The sequence below is a fragment of the Aptenodytes patagonicus genome, chromosome 18 (assembly GCF_965638725.1).
Source record: "Aptenodytes patagonicus chromosome 18, bAptPat1.pri.cur, whole genome shotgun sequence".
Taxonomy (NCBI): domain Eukaryota; kingdom Metazoa; phylum Chordata; class Aves; order Sphenisciformes; family Spheniscidae; genus Aptenodytes; species Aptenodytes patagonicus.
In genome coordinates this window covers 549422-571838 of record NC_134966.1, presented here as the reverse complement: position 1 = coordinate 571838, position 22417 = coordinate 549422, and the positions used below count along the sequence as shown (strand labels likewise).

Here is a 22417-nt window from a genome sequence, read left to right as displayed (position 1 = left end):
AGTGTTCCTGAGCACGGGAAAGACAGAATGGACCGACACATCCCTGCTGTCCCGGTCCCCTGAGACCGGCTGGCTAAAACCACCTTTACTGGCAATAAGTTAAGCACAGGCAATCTTTTCATTACATGGCAACATAAAAGTTCTTTAAAAACCCCGCCAATTCATGGCAAGCGAGGTAGAGAGGTGGCCCCTGTCAGCAGAGAAGAGCTGCAGGGAAAAAAGCCACCACTTCTGTCACCCCTGCCCGGTCTGTCCCCCCAAAGGCCCTGCCACCGCACCAGCTGAGGATCTGCTGCTTGCTCAGGCCTGCCAGGTGCTGGCTCCAGCCCTCTGGGTCCTGCTTGCTCCGTCCGCCTCCCTGGGCGCAAGGGGCTCAGCAGTCCCAGGGTGCAGTGAAACCTCTTCCACGAGCCACACACGTGGTTGACAAGGCTCCAGTAGGGTTGTCATCGGGGGATGGGACAGCAAAGGTCAGGAGTCCTCGAAATCCACTCCAGATGGTGCCTTCTTGCTAGGAGATGGAAGGAGCATCACAGCCCAAAGCCCCACACTCTGCCCCCATGCAGCTACAAAGCAGAGTCCACTGGATCTCCAGCACAGCCCAGCCCGCCCAGCCCCGGCACTGGGCCTCAGAGCAGCACTTACCTTTTGAAGCCAGGGTTAATGAGAGACTCTCCCGGGATCTTCCTCTTGGCCGGCAAAGCTGAGCCAGCACCTCTGTTTTTCCTGGGGCTGGGGTCTGCCTCGGTCAGAGACAGGCAGGACAGGGATTACAAAAGGTCAGCTAGTTGCTTTGGCAGCCCTGCAAGCCCCTCCATCCCAGGGTGAGCCTCCAGCAGCCCAGCCTGGCTGGCCCAGCATCCGTGGTGGGTGAGGAAGGGCCAAGCCTGGTCTCCTCTCCCAAAGGAGCAGGGAGCCATAGACCTGCCACGGCCCCCAGTCTGGAAGAGCAGTGAAGCTTGACCTCCTCCTGGAGGCCAGCGAGCAACCTGCCTGGCGATGCCCAGCATCTGACCTGAGCACAGTGCATCCCAGACACCCCGAGAGCCACTGCGCTGAGCCCTGGCCCCTCCTGCGCCGGGAAGGGCAACCAGGACAGCGGGACGGCTGACAGCAGCCACAGCCGAGGTGACTCAGAGTGTCCTAGAGAGCACACGGACACAGGACCAGCAGCCTCCTGGGAAAGAGAAGGCAAACAAACAGCAGGACCAGGGGAGGTACCCCCTGGCAATTGCCTACCTGGCAGGAAGAGCTGCTGGCTCCGGACAGCGTTTTTCTCAGGGCTGCAGGAAGACGTCAGCATCTCCACCGCTGCTGAGACAGGAACCAGAGCCAGAGCTTGTGACAACACACCCCAATGCAGCATGCAGCACTCCAGGCCTCCCCAGGAAGCTCCCTCCCCTCCACAGCCAAACTGAGCCACGTTCTCCTCCCAGCACTCCCACCCAGGCTGCCACTGCCCCAGGATCTTCCTAGACCCCTAAAACAGAGATCTCTGTAAGGTGACTCCCACGCACAGAGATGACGGTGTGGTGCTGGCCGTGGGGTCAAGGTTGTGTTTCTGCAGAGAGACATGACACTGCATCCTCTGGTCCCATGCAGGATCTCTTCTGCCCGAGGTGGTCAGGTGCAGACCCTGGCCAGCTTTGGGAACTGGCCAGCCCAAATAGAAAAAAGAAGGCAGCACCTCTGCTGCCCAGCGCTCCTGGCCACTCCATCTGGGACCGGTGAGGAGAAACCACCCGGGGTGAGGCCAGGGAGGCACAGCCTTCTCCCGTTGCTGGCTGAGCTGGATCACTTGGGCCACCTTTGGGGGGGGGGGATGATACCACGAAGGTGGCAGGGAGCTCCCACCTTTTCCCCTTCCAACCCCCCCCCCCCCCCCGAACCTTCCAGGCGTCTCTCCAGGCTCTCGACGCGCCCCGCCATGCCAAACACCAGCGCCTGGAGCTGGCTCCTCGCCTCAGCGATGGGCAGCTTGAAGAGATCCAGGTCCGAGCACCGGGCCTCCTCCCGCAGCTGCAGCGTGGCTTTCCCCTCGCCCAGGCTCAGCGAGGCGGCCCCCCGCCCCAAGGCCTCCCTGCGCGGGCAAGGCCAGGGTGAGGGGGGCCCTCGGCGGAGGCGCCGGGTCCCCGCGGCTGCGGCACCCACCTGAGCTTCGTGCCGTGCTCCTCCGGCTGGCACCGCTGAGGAGGAGAGCGGGCACGTCCCGAAACGGCCTTCCCCGGCCCCCGGCCCAGGCCCGGGCCCCACTGCCGCCCCGGCCCGGGCCCGGGCCTTCCCCGCCGCCCCGGTACGTACGCAGCCAAGCGGCGGGCGGGCGCCGAGCTCCCCGGCCCAGACCTCCAGCGCGTCGGTCACACTGCGGGAGGCAGCGGCTCAGGCTGGGCCGGGGCCGAGCGGCCCCGGCCCGGCCCCGGCCCCGCTCCCGGCCCCGCGCTCACTAGACGGTGCCGCCGGCGCCGGGACCGGGGCAGCAGTAACACAGGTACCGGCCCGGCCCGGCCTGCAGCAGGTGGAAGGGCCCGGCCGGCTCCGCCATGGCGGCGGCGCCGGAAGGGGCGGGCGAGGCCTACGGATCCTCCCCGGTACTCGGGCCGCCAGTCCCGCCATGGTCAACCTGGGGCTGCGGCGGGTGGAGGATGGCGTGGCCGCCAAGCACCCGGTGCGCCCTGCAGGGGCCGCGGCTGGGGGGACCGGGGCGGGGGCACCGGGGGCCGGGGCCGGGGCCGGGGCCGGGGTCGGCGCCCCGCGCTGAGTGTGTCTCCGCAGGCGCTGCAGCAGTACGCGGCCTGCCAGTCCCACGCCTTCATGAAGGGTATCGGCACCTTCCTGGCAGGTACGGCCTGGCCCGGCTCCCCCCGGTGCTCCCCGGGGCCTGCGGGCAGCGGGGGGGGGGGCGGCGGCGGCCCGGGTGAGGGCCGCGGCCGGTAACGGCGCCCGGCCCCCGGGTTTCGGCAGGCAGCGGAGCCGCCTTCGCCGTGCAGAAGCTGGTGAACAAGAAGCTGCCGTACAGTCTGCAGTGGAGCCTGCTGCTGGCCGGGGGTGAGTGTCCTGCCTGGCCCTGCCAGTCCCTGCCCATCCCCGCCCGTGCCTGGGCAAGCCTGGGGGATCCGCTCTGGGCGGCGTAGCAGCAGGAGCAGGGCCGTGTTGCAGACAGAAGGGCTGTTTGTCCGTAGTGTGGGGGATTTTCTCCCCTGGCTCCTGTCACATCCCCGCTCCCCACGGCCCCGGGGAGCTCAGGGACGGCTCGCAGGCAGCTGCAGGAGCTCAGAAGCTGGCAGGTGCTTTCCCCACCGCTGCTCTTAGCAAATGCCCTTGCTGCCAACACTCTCAGGAGAATCTTGGTCCCTCCAGCCGCAGGGTCCCTTGCCAGCTACATGGTAACCAGAGCTGAGACGCAGAAATGCTCCGATTTCTGGATTTACCTGGAGACAGGCAAGTCCCCACAGGAGCTCGCCATGGCTGGTAGGGTGTCTCAGCCCGCAGGTACGTTCACATCTCTCCCTGTTGCTTTCCCTGGGCTTGTCCTGCCTGGTTCTTCCCTGCTGTAACAATTTGCTGTTCCCGCCTCATAATTAAGCTGGTGACTGTTTGTGTCATTGCTAAAATCCCCATATAAGTCCCACACTGGCACCCTGCAGCCGAGGGATGGGAGCAGGCACCTGGGGTGGCAGCAGTGCTAGTGTGGCCAGAGCTCCCTGCCTGGTCTCATGGCTCCCGTGTCCCTCTGTGCTCTGGGCCCACCACCTGCACTGCAGGTACCTGAGCAGGGCTGGCGGCATGGGGTGGGAGCGCTCGCTTCTGCCTGCTACCCTGCCTGCTCTGTGGAATCACAAGGGCCAATGTGAAGGGCTTGTTTGCTGGAAGAGGAAGAAGAGGGTAGGGGATGGAGGGAGGCAGTAAACCCCTCCTTGCCTTGGTTGCTCTGTACAGTGGGCAGAGCTGGAGGGGCACCAGAACAGCCGCTGCTGGATGGTTCCCACGGTTGCCTGCTGCTTTCTCCTACTGGTACCTTGAGCTCCCAAAGCTGGGACTAGCTGAAGAGGCTTTAAATGCTTCACCAGGGCTCTGTGGTTCTCTGCCTGCCCCTCGCAAACATGGCAGGATAGTCAGGGGTCCAGGGAGCTTGTTCTTTTTGTTGCAGAAAATCTGCCCAGCCCAGAGGACAGAGAGAGCGCGGCAGCACTGGTGAGGAGGAACAAGTACGGGGATGTTGTGGAGTAGCCAGCAGAGCACAGCGCACCGTGCCTGTGTCCTGCTTCACCCCTTCCTGCCTGCCCAGCCTGCCTGTGCCTGTGCTGCCTGCGAGACTGGTGGGCTCTGTGGCACTGCCTGGGAGCTCGGATGGGTCGATCCTGCAGTGAGAGCGTGGTGGAAGCACTGTAGGAATTGCTGCCTCCCAGGTGGCCTCTGAACATCGCACATGGGGGGTACAATAAAAGTCAAGAGCTGAAAGCACATGTTGTGGACGAAGCGAAGGCTGGTGGTGGGACAGGAAGAGCTGGGGTGCAGGTGGTAAATGTCACCCTGAGGCAGCCCCTGCAGTAAATGTTGGAGCAGAGAGCGCTGGTCCCTCTGAGGCCACAGCACCCACAATCCGACAGCACAGGGCTGTGAAGTGAGTGCAGCCTCGCCATGGGAGGGAGTTCCTATGCTGAGGAGGCGAAGGGTCCGGTGAGGAAACTGGGTTTGGGGGCTCAGAACATCATCTGAACTGGCATCACTCTTGGCCTGTGCAGAGATGGGGAGCAGCCAGCAGAACAGCTAAAAGCAAAGTGGCTGCGGGGAATGAGTGGGTTAAGCCAAGCACAGCATGCTGGGAGCTTGGCCGGAGCAGGGAGTGGAGCTTGTGCTGCCTGCGAGAGCAAGGAGAGCAGCAAGAAACCGCAACTCTCGCTAAAGCCTCTCCTCTCCTGGGGTGTGCGGAGGAACGTGGTGGGGCAGGAGGCTCTTTCCAGATGGGCTTGATGAGTCGGGACTGGCCCGGCACAGCTGCCCAGCGGCTGGATGCATGCAGTGGCGGCTCTGAGCTGCCAGCAACTGTACAAACAAATTGCAAGCCCTGTGGGCTGCTCTCCTGCCCTGCTTGGGTACCAGACCCAGTCCCCTGGGAGCAGAGGCTCCTTACGTGTTTTCCTTGTGTGGAGGCTGTGGCTGTGAGTGCAACGGTCAATGCACGGGGCAGTCAGCTTGAGCGCTGCCTGCTCACGCCTTTGGGGTGACTGGACCTCTAGTGCTTGGGAAACCCCAACTTTGCAACTGTGGCTGGTTGAAACTCTTCCACCTCCAGGTGGGCCTGAGTCTGGAGTGAGGTTTCGAGCCCACCTTGGTCCATCTTGGAGGGTTCTCCAGGCTGGTAGAGCATACAGAGCCATGATGGTGTCTCAGCACTGGGGAGGCTGCAAGGGATTGAGAACTTCAGGCAGAGCCTGACCTGCGGCTGTGTCCGAGTAGACCCCATAAGTGGCTCTACCCCTGTGGGACAGCCAGGCTTTATCGGCCTGTTGCTGGTCGAGAGCCACAGAGCCATAGGAGTGGTTACAAAGATTTATTTCTGATTATAAAAAAACCAACCAAACAAAACCAAATCTTCTGCATGTTTGCATGTCCCTGTTCTTACTCAATTGGAAACGAAGGCGCATCCTCCCAGCTGCCTGGTGTGGGGTGATGCAGGGCTCAAATACTAAAGCAGTGCAAAGGCCCCACTCCCGCAGTGAGCCCATCACCTCTGTGCTGGCACGGCCACGCACCAGGGAACCACAGGGGCTTTTTGTGCCATTGCCAGGTGGGCGGAGGAGGATCTGGCTGTGGCAAAGGCGAATCTGGCTTAGGAACCACAGGAATGGGGAAGGTCCCGTGTATGGTTGCTGAAGTGGGACCTGGGAAGCTGCCTGCTCCCCATGTCTGGTTGTTGCTAAGCCCCTACCCAAAGCCCCTGTGCTGAGGCTGGTGGAAGTCCAGGCCAAGATCTGGCCCTCAGGAAGGTCAGTGGGGTTTGTGCATCGGCCAGAAAGACGGTACGGGCTCTGGGTGATGCACAGGTCTCCCCGGGAGGCAGGGCTGATGCTCCAGGGACAGGCTAGAGAGGTCAGCTATAAGGACTAGCGTAAGTAATACTCCCCACCCACCCCATGCACATGAGAACAAATCATGCTGTTGTCTGGACTTACTGGCCCAGTCCAGCCCAGGTCTGGTGGCAGAAAGATGCCCTAGGTCTGAACATCCAAATCCCAAGCCTGCTCGAGGGTCCATCCCCAAGTAGCACTGAGAAACCCTTAAGCCATTCTCCTGCAGGGCCGGCGGTCCTCTTCTGTCCCCCCCTTTCTGCAGCTTGAAAGCAAGGGGAGGGCAAAAAGGGACAGCTTTCCTTCTGGGACAGGAAGCATCAGATATTGGAGGAGGACATCTCCAAGCACTTGCTGCATCCCAAGTGTTCAGGCCATGGATACTCCAGCAGGAAGGATGGTGCTGGGTCCTGCAGACAAGGCCCACCCTGTCCCTGCCGTTAGATTGCACTGGACTTGCTGCGCCGGAGCAGGCAGACAGCAGTCACCAGAGATGTCAGGGTGGTGACCACAAAGAGCAGGATGAGAATGACCCAGTAGTTGTACAGCATGCTTTTGTGGGAAGAGGGCTTCTCCGCCGGGATCATGTTGGTGAGGTTCAGCATGTAGCCCAGGGCCCAGCCAATGGACGTTTCTCCTGCCTGTGGAAACAGCATGGCATGGTCACCATCCCAGCTAACCCGGCTCCATGGGCCTCAAGAGACCTTCCAGGGACCACCTCAGTGTCAGCCTAATGGAGGAGAGGGGTGTGGGGGAGTCCACGGTACCCTGAACCCTCGCTCACCCACGGGACCAGCCAGCCCAGGGACGAAGCAGTGACCATCCTGTGCTGAGCTGGGCTCATCCGATGGGAGCAGGATCTCATCCGCTCAGGACAGTCCTGATCTTGCTGCCCACCCCATGGCTCGTGCAGGTGAGGGCACTTGGCAAAGGTGAGATCCTGCCCTGAGATAATTTCCCAACATGCCTGAGCAAAGAGTTGTTTGAGATGGCTGGTGTCTTGAGGGCCAAGGAAGGACTGGAGGACCTGACTCCATGACCTCCCTACAGTCAGCTCATTTTTTTTTTCCATCTCCCAGAAGATCCACCCAAAAACTGGGAGTCCCATCCTGTCCCTGTTCCCCGAGATCTTTCCTCACACTGCTTGGCTCTTCCTTGGCATGGGATCATCTCTCCTGCAGGGCTTTTTGGCCTAACTCCAAACAGATACCATGGGATGGGTGTGTGCTCTGGTGTTACCCACCTTCTTCTGGAAGGCGATGTTGGGGAAGGAATGGTTGTTGAAGTTGTAGCCTTTGGTGGTGAGCAAATAAATGAACGTGCTGACAGCGCAGTAATCCAACAGCCTCTTCTCCAGCTTGGGGGCTTTCTGGAGCAGCTGGGTGGGATGCATGGAGGAACAGAGAAAAGGGGTCAAGCCAGCGGGGTCAAGCCAGCAGGGTCCAGGCTTTTTTTCTGTGGCCTGAAGCTCTGGGTGGTCACATGTGGCTGGCCAAGGTGCTGCTCATACCCACCTGAGCCTCTCCTGGTCCCATGTGGGAGCCGTCACTCACCCTCCCACTACTCCATGGGTGCCAGGACACCCAGCCCCCTCCAAGGGCTGCTCTCAGAGCCCAGGTGATGCCCCACACAAAGCAGCCCTCTCCTCCCCACCATGCCTGAGGAGCCCACCTCGCTCCAGCTGGTGGCACAGATGGTCTCGGCAGCATCCTTCAGGTCACTGGGCAAGTGCACGGGTCTCCCCATCACTGTCTGGATGAAGTCGACCGTGTAGAAGAAGGCAGAGAAGGCCTGACAGAGGAAAGGAGACAGCTGTGGGACAAGCTGGGAGCAAACCCTCTCGCCATGAACAGCCGCTCTGACCAGTGTAGTGGGCACAAGCGACAACCCTTGCAGAGCCAGGGGTCTGGCTTTGCTGCCGCATGATGCCAGGGGGACGGGGACACCTGCCCACCCAGCAGCCAGGCCACCACCCTGCTCCATGCCAGGACTTACGATGAAGTTTCCTGAAACCTCTGGCTGGAAAATGCCGTCGAAGGAGCAGCGGGAGAAGGAGCAGGTGGTGAAGTCAAAGAGCTTGCTGACATGCAGAGCGCAGAGGCTCCCGTTCCCAGTGCCGACCACAGTGATGGTGGTGTTGAGGGCAAGGCTGGGCCTCTCCTTCTCCGTGCAGGGACTGTCATAGACGCTGCTCAGCGACAGGCTCTTGTGGTAGCCTGTAGGCCAGCAGGGATGGGGGACAGTTGCTCGGTAGCTCTCAGCCTGCCGGAGAAGCGACACATGGGATGCATGAGCCATGCCATAGCCCTGACTCCCCGAGTGCTGCATGGCAGCTCTGGCACTGCTGCCTGCCTGCCTCCATTTCCCTGCCGGGGAGATGCAGAGGAGCTTGGGCAGCGGGACACAGAGCTGGCAGTTGCCACAAGCATCTTGAGATGACTTGGGACGTCTTGGCTCTGGCTGAGGGGTGCAACATATTATGGAGAGGGTGGGAGGAAGCCCTGGGACCATGGAAAAGGGTCGGGGGCAAAACCCAAGAGTTGGCTGGGAAAGGTGTGCAGCCGGCTCTGCGGGGCTGTCCTAGAGCCAAGGCTGGGGGACACCCCTGTACAAACACCAGGGTGAGCGGGCAACCGCGGGGTGATGACAGCCAGCATCCCCGTCGAGCACATGCTGGTACCTGGAGGAGCTTTGACAGCAGCCTCTTGAGGACCTGGTCCCTTCCGTAGCAGAGGAAGCTGTGGGTGTACACTTTGTACACCTGGCCATACAACTTCAGCATCACCTCGTTTCTAGGGTCTTCGATGGTGTCCCTGGTTTCAAAGGTGATCTGTGTGGAAGCACCCCCGAAGTCCATAGCCCCCAGGGTCTTCTTCTGGGGCTGGATCCATTCCCCGAGCCACCCGCGCTGAGCAAGGAAGACAAGAGCAGGCATAAGGATGTGATGAGCTGCAGGACAGCCTGGCCACCACAGCCATCCCCATCAGGCGCCTGCCCACCTTAATGAAGTTCTCCAGGAGGTAGTTTGCAGTGACCCAGCCGAAGACCCCTTCCTCTTCCCCCGACAGGATCTTTGCCCCCCGGAAATCAAAGGGGTACGACTTCAGCGTGGCTGCCACGGCGCTGAGGACAGCATCCGAAGCCTGCGGGTTTGCGATGCTGCGGGCCAGGCAAGAAGGCAGAGTGGCAGGGCTGTGCCGGGGTGCCGCCAGCGGAGCCCCCACTGCCCACACAGCCCTTGGGTCCCAGCCCTGCTATGGCACGTGGGGTGGGAGGCAGGTGGGTCCTCGCCTGGGTACCTGTAGGGATGTCTCCCAAAAAAACCCAGCTAATTCCCCTTGTCTCTGCCGGAGAAGGAGGCAGGCGGTAGGGATGGAGGTGTGCTCCCTCCTCCTGAGCCATACCCCGTGGCTGGGCGAGGGGGGCACAACTCCCTCCTCTGTGTGGTTTTCGGGGGGTAATTAGTCTCACTGCATCCCATCAGGCTGGCAATGGGTGCAGGGGGACTTTCCTCCTGGCTAGCCAAAAAGACTGGGTGGGTTATCCTGGTGCTGGCCCCACTCCAGCCCCTTTTCAGCCAGGGATGTGCTGGCTGTGCCCTGCAGAGTATCTCCTGCTCTGAAAGGCAGGCGCACCTCTGCAAGGGACATGGAGCTGGGCAGCTGCGAGGGTTAGGAGCTTTGCCTGGCAAAGGGGAGACATTGCAGCTGTCCTTCACTATCTCCACCCCTGCCATGGGTGGCGAGATGGCAGGGTGGCATGGCAGGGCCCCCCAGGCAGCATTTGAGGGCAGGCAGCTAGCACGGCCGGAGCAAGCACTCACTTGAGCAGGCGCATGCCAGCTGTGGCACCCAGGTAGAGCGGGGTGCCCGCATGCTTCTCCTTGGGCACATCTCTCAGAGCCTGGTTCAGGCAGTGCACCAAGCTTGTCCCGGCAGCCGGAGGGTTGGAACTGTAGCTGGAGATACCAGGACCTGCAGAGAGGAAACAGCATTGCTCCCTGTGGGTGGTGGGATGATGCTCGGTGGGAAGATGCTTGGTGGGAAGATGCTTGGTGCACAACTTCGCCCCTCCCAGGCTGTTCAAAAGGCAGGTGCTGCAGGTTTCTGTGGGCGTGGAGCCATCCATAGTCCAGCCACATCTCCCTGCCCATGCCGCATGCCCCACTGGCTGACAGCCTGGGAAAGGTTGCTTAAATCAAGAGTGGAAAAACCATCCCTTGTTCCTCGCTGGTCTAGGCAGGGAGCTGAATTGTTTCCTGGCAGTTCAATGCATGCCAGGAAAAGATAAACCACAGACATGCATGGCTGCATGCCTTGGGGGGAGATGGGGGAGGTTTTGGGAACAGAGCTGAACCCCTTATAACACCTCACTGTGCTGGTGAATACACAGGGATGCAGCTGGGCATGGCAGGGGCATTTGCACCACCACGGTGCCCTGCCCGCAGGGGACGTGACAGACCCTGCCACCAGCCACTGGCCCCCGGGGATTGGGACAGCCCTTACCCTCCACATCGCACATGCTGTGCTCGCTGACCACCCCGGTGTCGTTCTCCTTGTCTGCAGGCCACTTGTAGACGAACATGGCCGTGTGGGAGGACCCGGCGTCCAGCACGATGCCATACTGCGGGGGGGGAGGCAGCAGGTCAGGCCGGAGGCAGGAGACCCCCCCCAGCTGTCCCAGGCCATCCCGAGGGAAGGCACTGGGGCTCAACGACCCACTGTGCATGGCCGGTCCTGCCCTGGCAGCTTCAGGAGCATCATCTGGCAGAGATAAGCACCACTCAGCCCAGCATGGGCATGGTCTTGCCCACACCTGCCTGCACGGGGCCCTGCCCAGGATGCAGCTGGGAGTGGGTGCTGTCCCCAGCCGGAGACACCGGCTGCCCCAGGACGCCACTTGGCACAGCACAGAGACTCTGGCTTTTTGTGCATGGGGACCCCCTTGCCTCCTTGAGCACAGATCAGGAGGCTCTTCCCCGGCTGCTTGCTCCCATCTCCCCGTAGCATCGCTCCTGCCCAGTGGGCATCCATGCTGAGCCACGCTAGCTGGTCCCTGGGGCCAGTGGGGGGGAGGGACACCTGGGAGCGGCCCCTCAGGGATGCGGCTTGCCAAAGAAGGGCAGCCAGGCACCTCGTCCCTCCTGCCCTTGTATGGCTCGGCCATTCTCCAGCTATAAATAACCCCGCTCCCTCCTGCCAAACAAGGTTACCCAGGTCCCAGGGAGGGGCCACCCCATGCTGCCTTCAGCCCCCCCCCGGGCGGACCCCTCTGCCTCACCCCCCACTGCCTGCGGGCTCGGGGCTGCCTGCGCTGGCCCCCTCCGTGCCCCCCACCGGAGCTGCTTCGCTGCCAGAGAGGAGGCTGCAAGTCTCGGGGGTGGCGGGGGGGGGGGAAGCAAGGCGGGATCCAGCACTGCCCCAGCTGAGCATCTCTGGAGTGAAACCACTTAAGGCTTAAAGCTGGCTTGTACAAAGGCTCTGTCTGCTGCCTGCCCTGCCCGGATCCGGTGGAGCCCCAGGGCTGGAGCAGGCAGCTCCTCTCCCTGCCCGGCACCCCAGCCTTGCCTGGTCCCACCCTTGTCCCCATCCCTGTCTCTGTCCCCACCAGCCATAGAGCGGGTTCCAGCCCAGGTGGCTGCAGGGTTGGGTTTTGGCCAGCTCAGGCAACAGAAATAAAGTGTCAGGGCACAGGCAGGGACGCTTGCTTATAAGCAACCCTCATTCCCACATGAACCCATGGCCCCACACCAGTGGTACCCCCGTTCCCCCAGGGAACCATTTCCAACTGGTGACCCCCCCAGCCTCCCCCAACTCCTGTTAACTGTGAGCGGCTTGCCACATGCCCTGGGCCAAAACCTACGAGCCAGCAGAGAATCCCCCTCTGCAGCCATACTGGGGCCGGTGTGCCACGGCACTGGTGTGGGGGAGCAGCTCCCGGCAATGCTGAACGCTGTAGAGAGGAGGAGGGGGACTCTGACAGCCTCCCCCCTGCCTCAGCTGCTGCTCCAAAGCACAAAGCTGGGGAGCAGGACCCCCAGTTTGGGTGATTTCTGGGCTGGCTGCTTGGGGTCGGTGCCCCGGGCAGCCTCGGGGGGGCGCTCAGCCCCCTCCTCTGCCCAGCGTGCCATGGCCCATGCACCCCCTGGCACTGAGTGTCCCCCCAGTCCCTCCTCGCCATAGCACCCTCTGCCTCACCTGCCTGCCCCGGCGCCCCGTGGGCACCCCCTGCACCCCCGGACGGGCAATCACCCACCAGGCACAAGCACAAGCAATAAAGGATGCTGAGTCTGCCCCAGCGAAGCTGCCTGTCCCAGGGGACGCCCGCTGGCATGTCACCACCGGCTCCCACCCCATGGTCCTCTCAACATGTCCCCTTCACTGTCCCAGCCCTTGCGAGTGGGTGTTGGCATCCCCACGAGGGGTCCCTGGGGTGGGTCCAACCCCAGCAGACCCCCCCCTGCCCATCTCTGCCACACACGTGCCCACACACCCTGCAGCCCACCATGCAGATGTCCCCGGTGTCCTTGCAGGGCACCACACCACCTCCGCTCCACCCCAGATATCACCTGGAGTGACATTAGCATTAGCAGGGTGACAATGTTGTCCCCAAAGGGAAAGCATTGACAAGTGACCCCCAAACCCGAGGCTGAGCACAGCTGGGACCCCGGGAGCAGTTTCCAGCCCCAGGATGACATGGGGGGGGGCTGCAGCCCACGGAGAGGGACAATGGGGATACCTACGGGGTGGGGCAAAGAAATGCTGGAGCAGGAGGCAGCGAGGATGACCTGCAGCACTGGGGACGCCCGGTGCCACACACCAGGGATGGGGACAGCCCGGCGGGAGCAGTGCTGGGGATGCCAGACCGACCCTGCAGCAGGAATGGATGTGGCCACGTGAGCTCGGACACATGGCTGGATCCATGGTGGGCAGGGGAATCCCCACGCGCCTGTGGCGGGGGGAACCCTGGTTCAGGGGATTTCCTCCTGCCTTTGCCAGGGCTGGCTCAGCTGGGCCCTGCTTCCAGCCCCACGGAGAGCTGGCATGGGGGTGCATGCGTGGGGTTGCACACATGGCGGGGGGTTGCACGTGTGTGGGGGTGCACACATGTAGGTGCACATGTGCATGGATGTGCATGCATGTATGTGTGCCTCTGGTGTGCGTGCCTGCACGTGTGCATGTGGGGGGTGTTGTGCATGGACATATGAACATGTGTGCAAATTTAGGTGTGGAGGTGTGTGTGTGGGGGGGTTGCATGCACGTGGGGGTGCATGCACGTGGGGGTGCACGGGTGGAGTGTACATGCACATAGGTGTGCCGACGTGTTTATGTGCACATGGGTGCATGTGTGTCTGTGCGTACGTGCATTTAGGTGGGTGTGCATGTGTGAGTGTGCGAGGGCATGCGTGCATGTGTGCGCCTGTGTGGGCACGTGTGTGGGTGTGCGCATGCCTGGGGCAGCCACGCTGCCCGCTCAGGCCCAGGGAAGCGGAGCACACATGGCTGCAACTGTGGCTCTGCTGCCTGCACAGGGCAGCTGGCAGCAAGAGGCAGCACCGACCCCGCACCCAGGGCAAGCCCCGTGGGGAGGTGTCATGTTTGGGTGACAATGGCAGTGCCAGGGCAGATTGCAGAATGAGCTGCCCAACACAGGCACATCCCGGTGCCCTTCGCTGTCAACGCCTGCCAGTTGGGGTGGGTGTCTCTCTTCTCATATCCCGGTGTCCGGGCGGGCAGAGCCCATTGCTCCCAGGTGAGGGGCGGCAAAGATGGGCAGCAGCCCCAGGACTCATGGGTGAGGGACAGTCTGTGGGACCCCCTGACCGGCGGTGGCCTGGCCCCAGCAGCAAAGGCAGCAGCACTTGGGCTTTGCCAAGGTAATGACGTGCGGCAACAAGAACTGCTGCAGCACGGTGGGCGCTGCCAGCCACAGGGAGTGCCCGGCACCCAGCCAGCTGCCGATGCCACAGCTCGCTCCCTGGCTGCCCCGGCATGAGGAGTCACCACGGCCTCACGACAGCCCCCTCTGCCCTGCTCCCGGTGGGCGCAGGGCTCTGCACCCCAGCCTGTCCCTGTGGAGGAGCTGTTCTCCCCGGTGGCGCTCGTGGCAGTGAGCAGGGATGGAAGCCACATGCACAGACGTGTGCGCACGAAGGGGCTGAGGCAGACCTGGGTGGCCAAGAGGGTCCCCAGGGATGAAGGAGAGTTCCCATCCCCTCCTCCAGACCCAGGTATACACACATGCCTCCAGCACCCGCATGGGAATCGGCGATGGGGTCACCCACAGCAGGGCTGTGATGGCACCAGCCCCTGTCCCAGCAATGGCCCCAGCCCCCATGCCTGGGCATTGGAGCCACTGCATCACCCAGCGCAGAGTGAGCCGCTGTGCAGGCTCAAGCCATGGCGGAGTTGTGGGCTTGCAGCCACACGGGGGGGCACAGGCAGGTCGTCTGCAGGGGCCCTGCAGACAGGAAGCCCCGGGAGGTAGAAACTCGGCTGAAAGCCCATCTCCTTAGTGATTTGCAGCATAAGCACTTCCCTCAGCTCTTCCAGCTGAGGTGTCCTGCGCCTGCCAATGAGCAGGCTGGAAATGAAGGCTGGAGGGACACAAGGATGCCCTGGCATGCTCCCGTGCCGGCGCCTGGCTCCCGTCATCCCTCTCATCTGCCCCAGCATGCTCGGCTGCCGGCACCCCAGGGCTTGGTGGAGCCTCACACACGTGGTTCGTGGCCATGGCCCCAGCCCGTGGGACAGTCCCCAACCCCAGCATCTCCTGGTGGCACAGGGATGATGGATTTTCTTTTAACAACAGGACCCCCTGGCCAGACCCTGGTGATGCCACAGGGCTGGGGGACAAGGGGATCCCTGGCATGGCCCCGCACCGGGACAGTGTCCCTGTGCCGCCCCCAGCCCCGCTGCCTCCTGGGTCATCCGTGGCCCCGCAGGCTCTGCCCACCGCAGCATCGTTCAGCCCAGCCCAAGCCAGGGCCGCTCAGTCCTGAAGCCCCTGCAAAGGGGATGCCGAGGGCAGGGGTGTCCCCAAAGGCCATGGGGCAGCAAAGACACAAGTAGGGCTCAGGTCTCCTGGTGAGTCCATGGCTCTGCCCAGAAACATCCCTCACCCCAGGGGAGGAGGTGGAGGGGGACACTGTGAACTGCCCAACTCGCTGTAGTCCGGCACTGTGCCCTGTGGCCGTGCACAGGCCTCCAGCCCCCCACCCCAAAGACTCTCTGGGTGGCCCCACGGTGCAGCGGGGGCTCAGCCCAGCCCCACAACATCCCACCTCCCTCAAAGGCAGTGAGACTTGTGGGGCCCCCAGGTCTGTGGTGGGTTACGACAGGTTTCCTTCCCACCATGGGAGCCGCAGCTCCCCCAGGACAGCTGGCAGGGGAAGAGCCCAGCAGGCTTTGTAACGGCCAGTGAAGAGATTTGCCAAAAGAAGGAAAAAAAGAGTTGTCAAAAGAAAGGCAACAGCTCCAAGCTGTCAGGCAGCAGTGCTGTAAGCCCTGCTGCAGACACACAAGGGAAGGGGAACGCCACGCTCCCGGGCTCAGTCCCTCTGGCAGCAGGATAACTAATCTGGGGTATTTTTAGGGCTATATTCCAAGCAAAGGAGCTGGAAAGGGAAGACGTGGAGCCGTAGCTCAGCAGTGAACAGCGCTAACCCAGCAGCTGCTGCTAATGTGGAGTGAGCCAGCAAGGACCATGTCTTGCCCAGGTGGGTGGGGAGGACGTGCCAGGGGTCCCCCACAGCAGGACCAACCTCCTCTAAATCATGTCTGCACATTTTGGGCTGAGTTAGACTAAGACAAAGCTTTGCATCCCCAAAACAGCCCTGAGCTTTGTAAAAGCAAACCCCTCAGTGCCTGCCTGGTGGCAGCCCCGTGGGAACAGACACCGCCATGACACCGGTGCCAAGCTCCAGCAGGCAGCGCCTCACCACATGCACCGTGCTGGACCTCATGTGCGCTTGGCACATCCAGGAACGGTGCAAGACCCCAAGTCCCCAGGCCAGTCAGCACAGCCCCAGGCAGAGTAGGGCCAGGACCCATGTGAGTCTTCGGGGATGCTCAGTGCCAAACTGCAGCGCTGCCTGCAGACTGGAAGGTGCTACCACCCGGAAAGAAAAAAAGTATAAAAAAGCTCAAAAATTAGATTTCTGGGAATGCATCTGGCTTAAAAGCAAAGCTCCAGCTTGGAAACAGGAGGAGAAAAGCCTTCCCAGGCTGACCCAAGTGCTGCACATGGGGCTCTCAGCACTGATCCGTCTAACTCCCCCATGTCGAAAGAGACAAAATCCGTTTTGAAACCAGCTACAGGCACTGCTCAATATGTGGCAATGCGTGGCAAAAAAAGGTGTTACAGGGAAAGAGTTAATCATTGGTAGTTATACTAACAGCAGAGAGTATCATCTTGGCTAAGCCAGCTCGTTTTCTCAACCTAATCTTCACTACATCTGACAAACCCGGAGAGAAGGCAACACATCTGGCATTCAGGCTGGTTCAGAAAGTTTCCAAGCAAATTGCTTGGGATGAGAAAAAGGGGGTTTTCATTGAACCATTTTCCAGGACAAGAGCCTGCTCCCCATGGAATAGCTCAGTCTGTCACTGAAAAAAAAAAGACTTTTTTAAAACAAAAGACTTGGGATACAAAAGAGTCAAATGGGGGACTTGGCCATCAACAAAATTGGTTGGGAACTTCTTTCAGCAACTGCATTTACAATGAAAAAGAAAAAAACCCAGCTCATTTTCATAGGGAAGTGCATTTCTCATCCGGCAGCGCTGGCTCAGGCGATGCAGCTGGAGCTCAGGAACACTGGGCAATGCTGGGGTGCACAGAGGTGCCCCGTCCCCAGACAGAGCCGTGGGGGCAGACGCTGACACGGCTGCTCTGGCCTGGGGGGCCACATCCAGACACGCCACCACGATTTTTCAGTGTGTCCAAAAGATTCCTTTCTCAAAGCGCAGGTCTGAGGTGATGCGTGGCCGGGGATGGGCGGCCGGGTGTCCCCGCAGCCGGGGGGGCTCGCTGCTGGTCTGGCGGCAGGGTCAGCCCCGTCCCTGCGCAGCCCGGCGGGGGCTGCTCCCTGCGGCCCCCGCTCCGCCGCTCGGGGACCCCCCAGCCCCAGTGGCCTCCCGTGATGCTGGGGATCCCCTGGATGCCGGAGCCTCTCCCGCACCATCCCGCAGATTGGGTCGCCCACCGCGGCTCCCCCCGTCCCCCGTAGCCCAGGTCCCCCCGGTGCCCACTGTCCCCCTCCCCTCCGTGCCCGGTGCCTCCGGTGCCGGCCCCGCTCACCTTGAAGCCCGGCGGGCCCCGCGTGTCCCCGGAGCCGAGGCAGAGCAGGAGGATGCCCAGGAGGCAGCCGAGGGCGAGGAGCAGGAGGACGACGGCGACCCGGCGGGCCATGGCGGGGCCGGAGCGGGGGCAGGTGAGCGGCTCCGCGGCGGCTGCGGCGGCTCCTGCTGCTCCTCCTTCCCCGCCTCCTCCTCCCCCTCCTCGCCCGCCTCTCCCGGCTGAGTCACCGTCGCCCCGGCCCACCCGGGCGGGACACCGGGCTCCGCCGGGCTGCGGGAGGCCGGCCCCAGGCTGCGGGTCCCGCGCCTGCCCCTGCCCCGGGCTCGGCTCCGTCCTGCCCCGGGATCAGCCCCATCTCCCGCCCCCCCGGGGCACGGTCCTTGACCCAGGGACTCACCCCATCCCGGCCTCCCGGGCATCACCCTTGCCCCGGGATCAGCCTTGTCCTGCTCCCCCTCCTCGGGCATCACCGTTACCTCCGTGCTCAGCCCCACCCTGTCCCTCCTCCCCGGGCATCTCCTCTGTCCCCGGGATCAGTCACATCTTCTCCCCCCACCAGGCATTGTCCTTGACCCAGGACATCCTGCCCCCCCCCAAGGCATCGCCCCTGCCCCGGGGCTCAGCCCAGAGATAGGTTTGGTGGGAGGTGAGAACACCCTGAGCAACAGAAAAGCTCTGAGAAAGTATCTCACCTACCACGATTAACAGCTATGAATATATTACTGCTTTTAATCATTACAAGGAGTTTGTGACAGCCCTGAGGAGCCCAGACGTATATTGAGATTGTTTTTAATACAGTCACAAGTGAATAATGTAATGCGTGTCCACATGGAGCAGTGAGCCAAGGAAGGTTGGGCCCCTGGCTCGGAGAAGGACATTTTGAGCTTGCTTACAGAGAGGGATAAAACAATGAACAAAATAATAAACACGGAGATATCACCAAGGAGAGGAGGCTGAAGGAGGACATGGGTTCCAGCCCAGCCGGGTTGCAGGCTGGAGGGTCACACTTCACCTCCTTGCAGCTTGCCTCACTTAATTTTTTTCGAAACAAGCCACTTCTTCTGCCACTTACAGGTGCCCCGCATGTAGCACGCATTGCAACAGAGCTGGGGTTTCTGCAGAGCTTCCTGCCCATCCTTGTGGTATCTGGGTGCAGAGGTGCTCAAGGGGCCCAGCCTGTGCCAAGGGCTTGTGGTCCGGGGACCCTTGGAACTGACGTGGCACTGCGTCACAGAGGCTCTGCAGCTGGAGGTGACGGCCGGGGACGAGCTCCAGTTTTGTCCGCCAGAGCAGTGACTGGCAGCAGAGCCTGGGGAAGAAAATGGCTAAATAGGAGCACAGAGAGTGACTCTTGCCTGGCTGGTGCCCATCACCGCAGTGCAGGGCTTCTCCATAGGACCGCTGTGTTCAACCTGTGAGTGTTTGCAGCTGTGTCTACCTCCTCACTTCAATTCATTAAGCATTTAACCTCTGGAAAACTTGTGTCAATCAATTCCAAGACATTAATATACTCATTTATGTGAAAAAATGATTCCCCTTTGCTGCTGCTGCTAATACCGCAGGAGACCTTAGTCTTGTCTCTGAGGATTAGCAGAGCATCGTTTCCACTGCCTTCCTGCATCACTGCTGACTTCAAGGCTCTTGCAATTTTCCACGGGGAAATACCTGCCTATTCCTGACTTTTCTTACCATTCTCCTCACCCGTGCCGTATTTCTGAGGCACCCATCTGCAACACTCACAGGTACAACCGCACCAGGGATTAACACAGAAGCAGAAAGATCTTCTCTGGATTGCACTTAATCCCTTTCTTAATAGCTGCCGAGTCTGCTGTTTCTCTTTTTGACTGGACAAGCAGTGAGACGAGGTCTTCAGAGACTGAAAAGGAACCAAAAATCTCTTTTCTGAATGGTAGTGAGCAGAGACGGGGCTGGGAGAGCCCTGTGGGGGTAGGGATGGTCCCTTGCTCCTCATCCTTATTTTGTTTTTGGGGACTTTGGAGCAAGTCCCCTTCTGGCAGGCCATTACTCGTTGTGGTGGGACCCTCCTGGGATTTGAGTGGAGATGTGAGTGTCTTCCATACCTTGGTCTTGCACAGACTTGGCCACCCTGTTCCCAGGCTTCCCATACGTGGCATGGAGCAGGGGGTTTGCATCACTTCCCACTGCAAGAGGGGCTGTTCCTTCTTCTCTGCATGGGGTCGCATTTGCCACCCTCTGCCAGGCCCCAAGGGGCAGGGGGGGTTGAGCTGAGGTCCGAGGGAGCCTGTGCCCAGCCCTGGCTGATCCCTGGTGTCCCAGGAGGCTCAACCTCCGGTGCAAACAGGGAGGCACCAAGAACCGGGACATGCTGGGCTGGAAATGCTCCCAGCCACGCAAGGGGAACAACAGCCACATGAACCCATGTATAGCCAGAGAAATATCTCTGCGATGGTGCGCTCAGGCAGGGAGCACGCAGACACCGCTGTCCTGAGCTCAGCCTGGCCAGGCTCAGGCGCTGGCTGCTTTGGCCCCAGCAAGGGGAGGCTCCCATGAGCAGCTGTTTCTCATCATGCCCCGTTTACAGGAGGCACCACCAGTGAGGAGAGCAGGGCAGGGAAGGGTGGAAGTGCCTCTGCCCACACTGTGCAGGCAGTCCCGGCCCCTCGCAGGGAGAACCCAGCCACATCCCTGGGGATGGAGCAGGTGCCTGCACTGAAGTGGCCACCCCAGGTGGACAATGCCTGGCAAGGAGCGTGAAATGAGCTCCAGGCACAAAGAAATTCAGTGGGAAAAAGAAAGTGAGGGGTAGGGAGGGCTTTCTCTGCGATGGAAGATGGAGTGAGGGATTTCCCGATGCCATGGGAAGGAGAGTGCAGCTTTGTTTGTCTGAGGAAACCAGGGACATGTGGATTTTGGATGCCAGCAACACAAGGCTGGCACAGCTGTCACTTCTGCGGGACTCCAGGTTGTGAAGCAAAGGATCTGCCTGAACGAGCAGGTTCAATGCACAAGCAGCTGTGTGGGGAGCCAGCCCAGCACAGCCTGGTTGTCCTGCTTGCCCTGTCACCTCTGCCACCCTGGTGCCCTGCTGCCTCCCTGCACCCTGACATGTTGTCCTTGCATTGCATAGCAAGGCAGGGGTGGAGGGAGAGTGGCTCCAGGTCTCAGGTCCCAGCGGGCAGCAAGGCTGTCCAGCGCCTCTAGTGTCCCACTGTCCTCCTGTTCCCGGTGTCATGTCTGCTCTTTGCCCTCAGCAGTGCAGATGCAGGAGCTCAGGAGGCCCAAGGGCAAGTGTTTCCAGGCAGCTGTGCTCAGCTCAGCTGTGTCCTGGAGGCACCACTGACCCTAGGCAGGGGTCCCTGGAGGAAGGTGCTGGCCCAGCTCTCTGCAGATCACATTGTCATTTTAACTGCTCCTAAAGCAGCCAACCATGGCCCCCAGCCTGCTGGGCTCAGGGGACGTGCAGCAGCTGAGAAACCTGCTGGAAGGCCAGGTAAAAGGGGGATGCTCCCTTCTGAGCACCATCCTAGAATCACAGAACAGTTTGAGTTGGAAGGGACCTTCAGAGATCATCTAGTCCCTGCCCTGCTGTGGGCAGGGACATCTTCAACTAGATCGGGTTGCTCAGAGCCCCGTCCAACCTGACCTTGAATGTTTCCAGGGATGGGGCATCCACCACCTCTCTGGGCAACCTGGTCCAGCGTTTCACCACCCTCAGCATAAAAAACTTTCTTCCTTTTGTCCAATCCAAATCCACCCTCTTTCAGTTTAAAACCCTTGCCCCTTGTCCTGTCACTGCAGGCCCTGGTAAAAAGTCTCTCTCCATCTTTCTTATAAGCTCCCTTTAAGTACTGGAAGACTGCTGTAAGGTCTCCCCAAAGCCTTCTCTTCTCCAGGCTGAACAACCCCGACTCTCTCAGCCTTTCCTCACAGCAGAGGTGTTCCATCCCTCTGATAATTTTTTTGGCCTCCTCTGCACCTGCTCCAACAGGTCCATGTCTTTCATATGCTGAGAGCTCCAGAGCTGGAGGCAGTGCTCCAGGTGGGGTCTCACCAGAGCAGAGTAGAGGGGCAGAGTCACCTCCCTCGACCTGCTGGCCACGCTGCTTTTGATGCAGCCCAGGATACGACTGGCCTTCTGGGCTGCGAGCGCACATTGCTGGCTCATGTCCACTTTTTTGTCCACCAGTACCCCCAAGTCCTTCTCCACAGGGCTGCTCTCCATCCATTCATCCTGCCTTGAGCATCCCCAGGGACAGAGGCACATGGTGAAATTTTAGGAGACCTGCTTTGATAGCAGGAGGAACAGAGACCCTCAGCATGACCAGACACTTATGGTAACCTCAAATAACCATATAACCAATCAGATGCAGGGCCAGGGTTTGCTGTGAGCCAGCAATAAGTTCCCCATGATTTAATGCCAATTTTGCATGCTTACAGCCTGTGTATGGGGTGTCACTGCCGTTACGGGGCCAAGGCAGAGAAGGACCAGGTGTACCTGTGAGATGTGGCATGGTAAGGGGGCCCAGAGGAGTGGGTGGATGTCACAGGCAAAGGGGGTCCAGATCTGGAGACCCAACTCCCAACCATGCCGGTGCCTTTACTCACCCCATACCCGGGTAAGCACTGGGAGCTTGGTCCCAGGTAAAGCTGAATGAGGACATGCCACCAGCATGCCTGAGGCATCTGCAGGCTCTTGACATGTATTTATACATCCCCTGCAGCTGATGTGGACACTGATTTCCGCTCAGCGGTGCAGGGGAGACAGGGCTTTCCTCCCCCTGCTCTGAGGAGAGGCGCAGGCACAGGCTCCCCAGGAAAGACAGGTCCTGGTGGCAGCCCCATCCCAGCTGGGCAACAAAGCCTGTCCCCACCCCGGGGGACTCACAGGTGAAATATTCACTGGGGACAAAGTGGCAGGTGGGGAACAAAGATGAGAAGGTGGGGAGTGCATTACTCACCCAGCAGTGCAGGATAGCTGCTTTCCTGGACAAAGGAGAGAGGTTTTTCTAATCCACCTCTTCCAACAAAAGCATCTGACGTGGGGCCACCTGGGCGAGGGCTGCCTGGGT

The 22417-nt window shown here is 60.9% G+C and overlaps 3 protein-coding genes across 10 annotated transcripts; 1 reads left to right on the top strand and 2 right to left on the bottom strand.

Moving 5' to 3' along the window:
- Nucleotides 1-44: 44 nt before the first annotated feature.
- On the bottom strand, nt 45-2542 carry PAXX (PAXX non-homologous end joining factor). Of its 7 annotated transcripts, none has more exons than XM_076355036.1 (8): nt 2445-2542; nt 2302-2362; nt 2152-2186; nt 1890-2080; nt 1240-1314; nt 1016-1143; nt 646-739; nt 45-511 (listed from the first exon to the last, which is right to left on the bottom strand). In XM_076355036.1, the coding sequence occupies exons 1-8, from the start codon at nt 2540-2542 to the stop codon at nt 447-449; spliced, it is 747 nt and encodes a 248-aa protein (XP_076211151.1). In that variant the 3' UTR covers nt 45-446. The 7 variants fall into 7 exon arrangements, with proteins under 7 accessions (XP_076211151.1, XP_076211152.1, XP_076211155.1 ...); XM_076355037.1 differs by having other exon boundaries at nt 1240-1311; XM_076355040.1 differs by lacking the exon at nt 1016-1143.
- A 38-nt stretch (nt 2543-2580) lies between these two features.
- Nucleotides 2581-4461, top strand: TMEM141 (transmembrane protein 141). Of its 2 annotated transcripts, none has more exons than XM_076355045.1 (5): nt 2581-2665; nt 2773-2839; nt 2962-3045; nt 3364-3489; nt 4148-4461. In XM_076355045.1, the coding sequence occupies exons 1-5, from the start codon at nt 2612-2614 to the stop codon at nt 4225-4227; spliced, it is 411 nt and encodes a 136-aa protein (XP_076211160.1). In that variant the 5' UTR covers nt 2581-2611; the 3' UTR covers nt 4228-4461. The 2 variants fall into 2 exon arrangements, with proteins under 2 accessions (XP_076211160.1, XP_076211158.1); XM_076355043.1 differs by having other exon boundaries at nt 3358-3489.
- Nucleotides 4462-5536: 1075 nt separating this feature from the next.
- ENTPD2 (ectonucleoside triphosphate diphosphohydrolase 2) lies at nt 5537-17539 on the bottom strand. Its single transcript, XM_076355035.1, has 9 exons — nt 17367-17539; nt 10574-10691; nt 9892-10042; nt 9068-9227; nt 8749-8976; nt 8064-8330; nt 7740-7859; nt 7312-7446; nt 5537-6709 (listed from the first exon to the last, which is right to left on the bottom strand). The coding sequence occupies exons 1-9, from the start codon at nt 17475-17477 to the stop codon at nt 6509-6511; spliced, it is 1491 nt and encodes a 496-aa protein (XP_076211150.1). The 5' UTR covers nt 17478-17539; the 3' UTR covers nt 5537-6508.
- Between the last annotated feature and the right edge of the window lie 4878 nt (nt 17540-22417).

Bases quoted from the DNA above. Each gene is read 5' to 3' on its own strand.
- TMEM141 (XM_076355043.1), top strand. From the start codon at position 2,612: ATGGTCAACCTGGGGCTGCGGCGGGTGGAGGATGGCGTGGCCGCCAAG. The intron at 2,666-2,772 runs GTGCGCCCTGCA...GTGTCTCCGCAG, and splicing joins GCGTGGCCGCCAAGCACCCG to GCGCTGCAGCAGTACGCGGC. The intron at 3,490-4,147 runs GTACGTTCACAT...TTTTTGTTGCAG, and splicing joins TAGGGTGTCTCAGCCCGCAG to AAAATCTGCCCAGCCCAGAG.
- ENTPD2 (XM_076355035.1), bottom strand. From the start codon at position 17,477: ATGGCCCGCCGGGTCGCCGTCGTCCTCCTGCTCCTCGCCCTCGGCTGC. The intron at 8,977-9,067 runs GTGGGCAGGCGC...TTCCTTGCTCAG, and splicing joins TCCTGGAGAACTTCATTAAG to CGCGGGTGGCTCGGGGAATG. The intron at 7,860-8,063 runs GTAAGTCCTGGC...TTCCTCTGTCAG, and splicing joins AGGTTTCAGGAAACTTCATC to GCCTTCTCTGCCTTCTTCTA.
- PAXX (XM_076355036.1), bottom strand. From the start codon at position 2,542: ATGGCGGAGCCGGCCGGGCCCTTCCACCTGCTGCAGGCCGGGCCGGGC. The intron at 2,187-2,301 runs GTACGTACCGGG...TCTCCTCCTCAG, and splicing joins CCCGCCCGCCGCTTGGCTGC to CGGTGCCAGCCGGAGGAGCA. The intron at 1,144-1,239 runs GTAGGCAATTGC...TGTGCTCTCTAG, and splicing joins CCAGCAGCTCTTCCTGCCAG to GACACTCTGAGTCACCTCGG.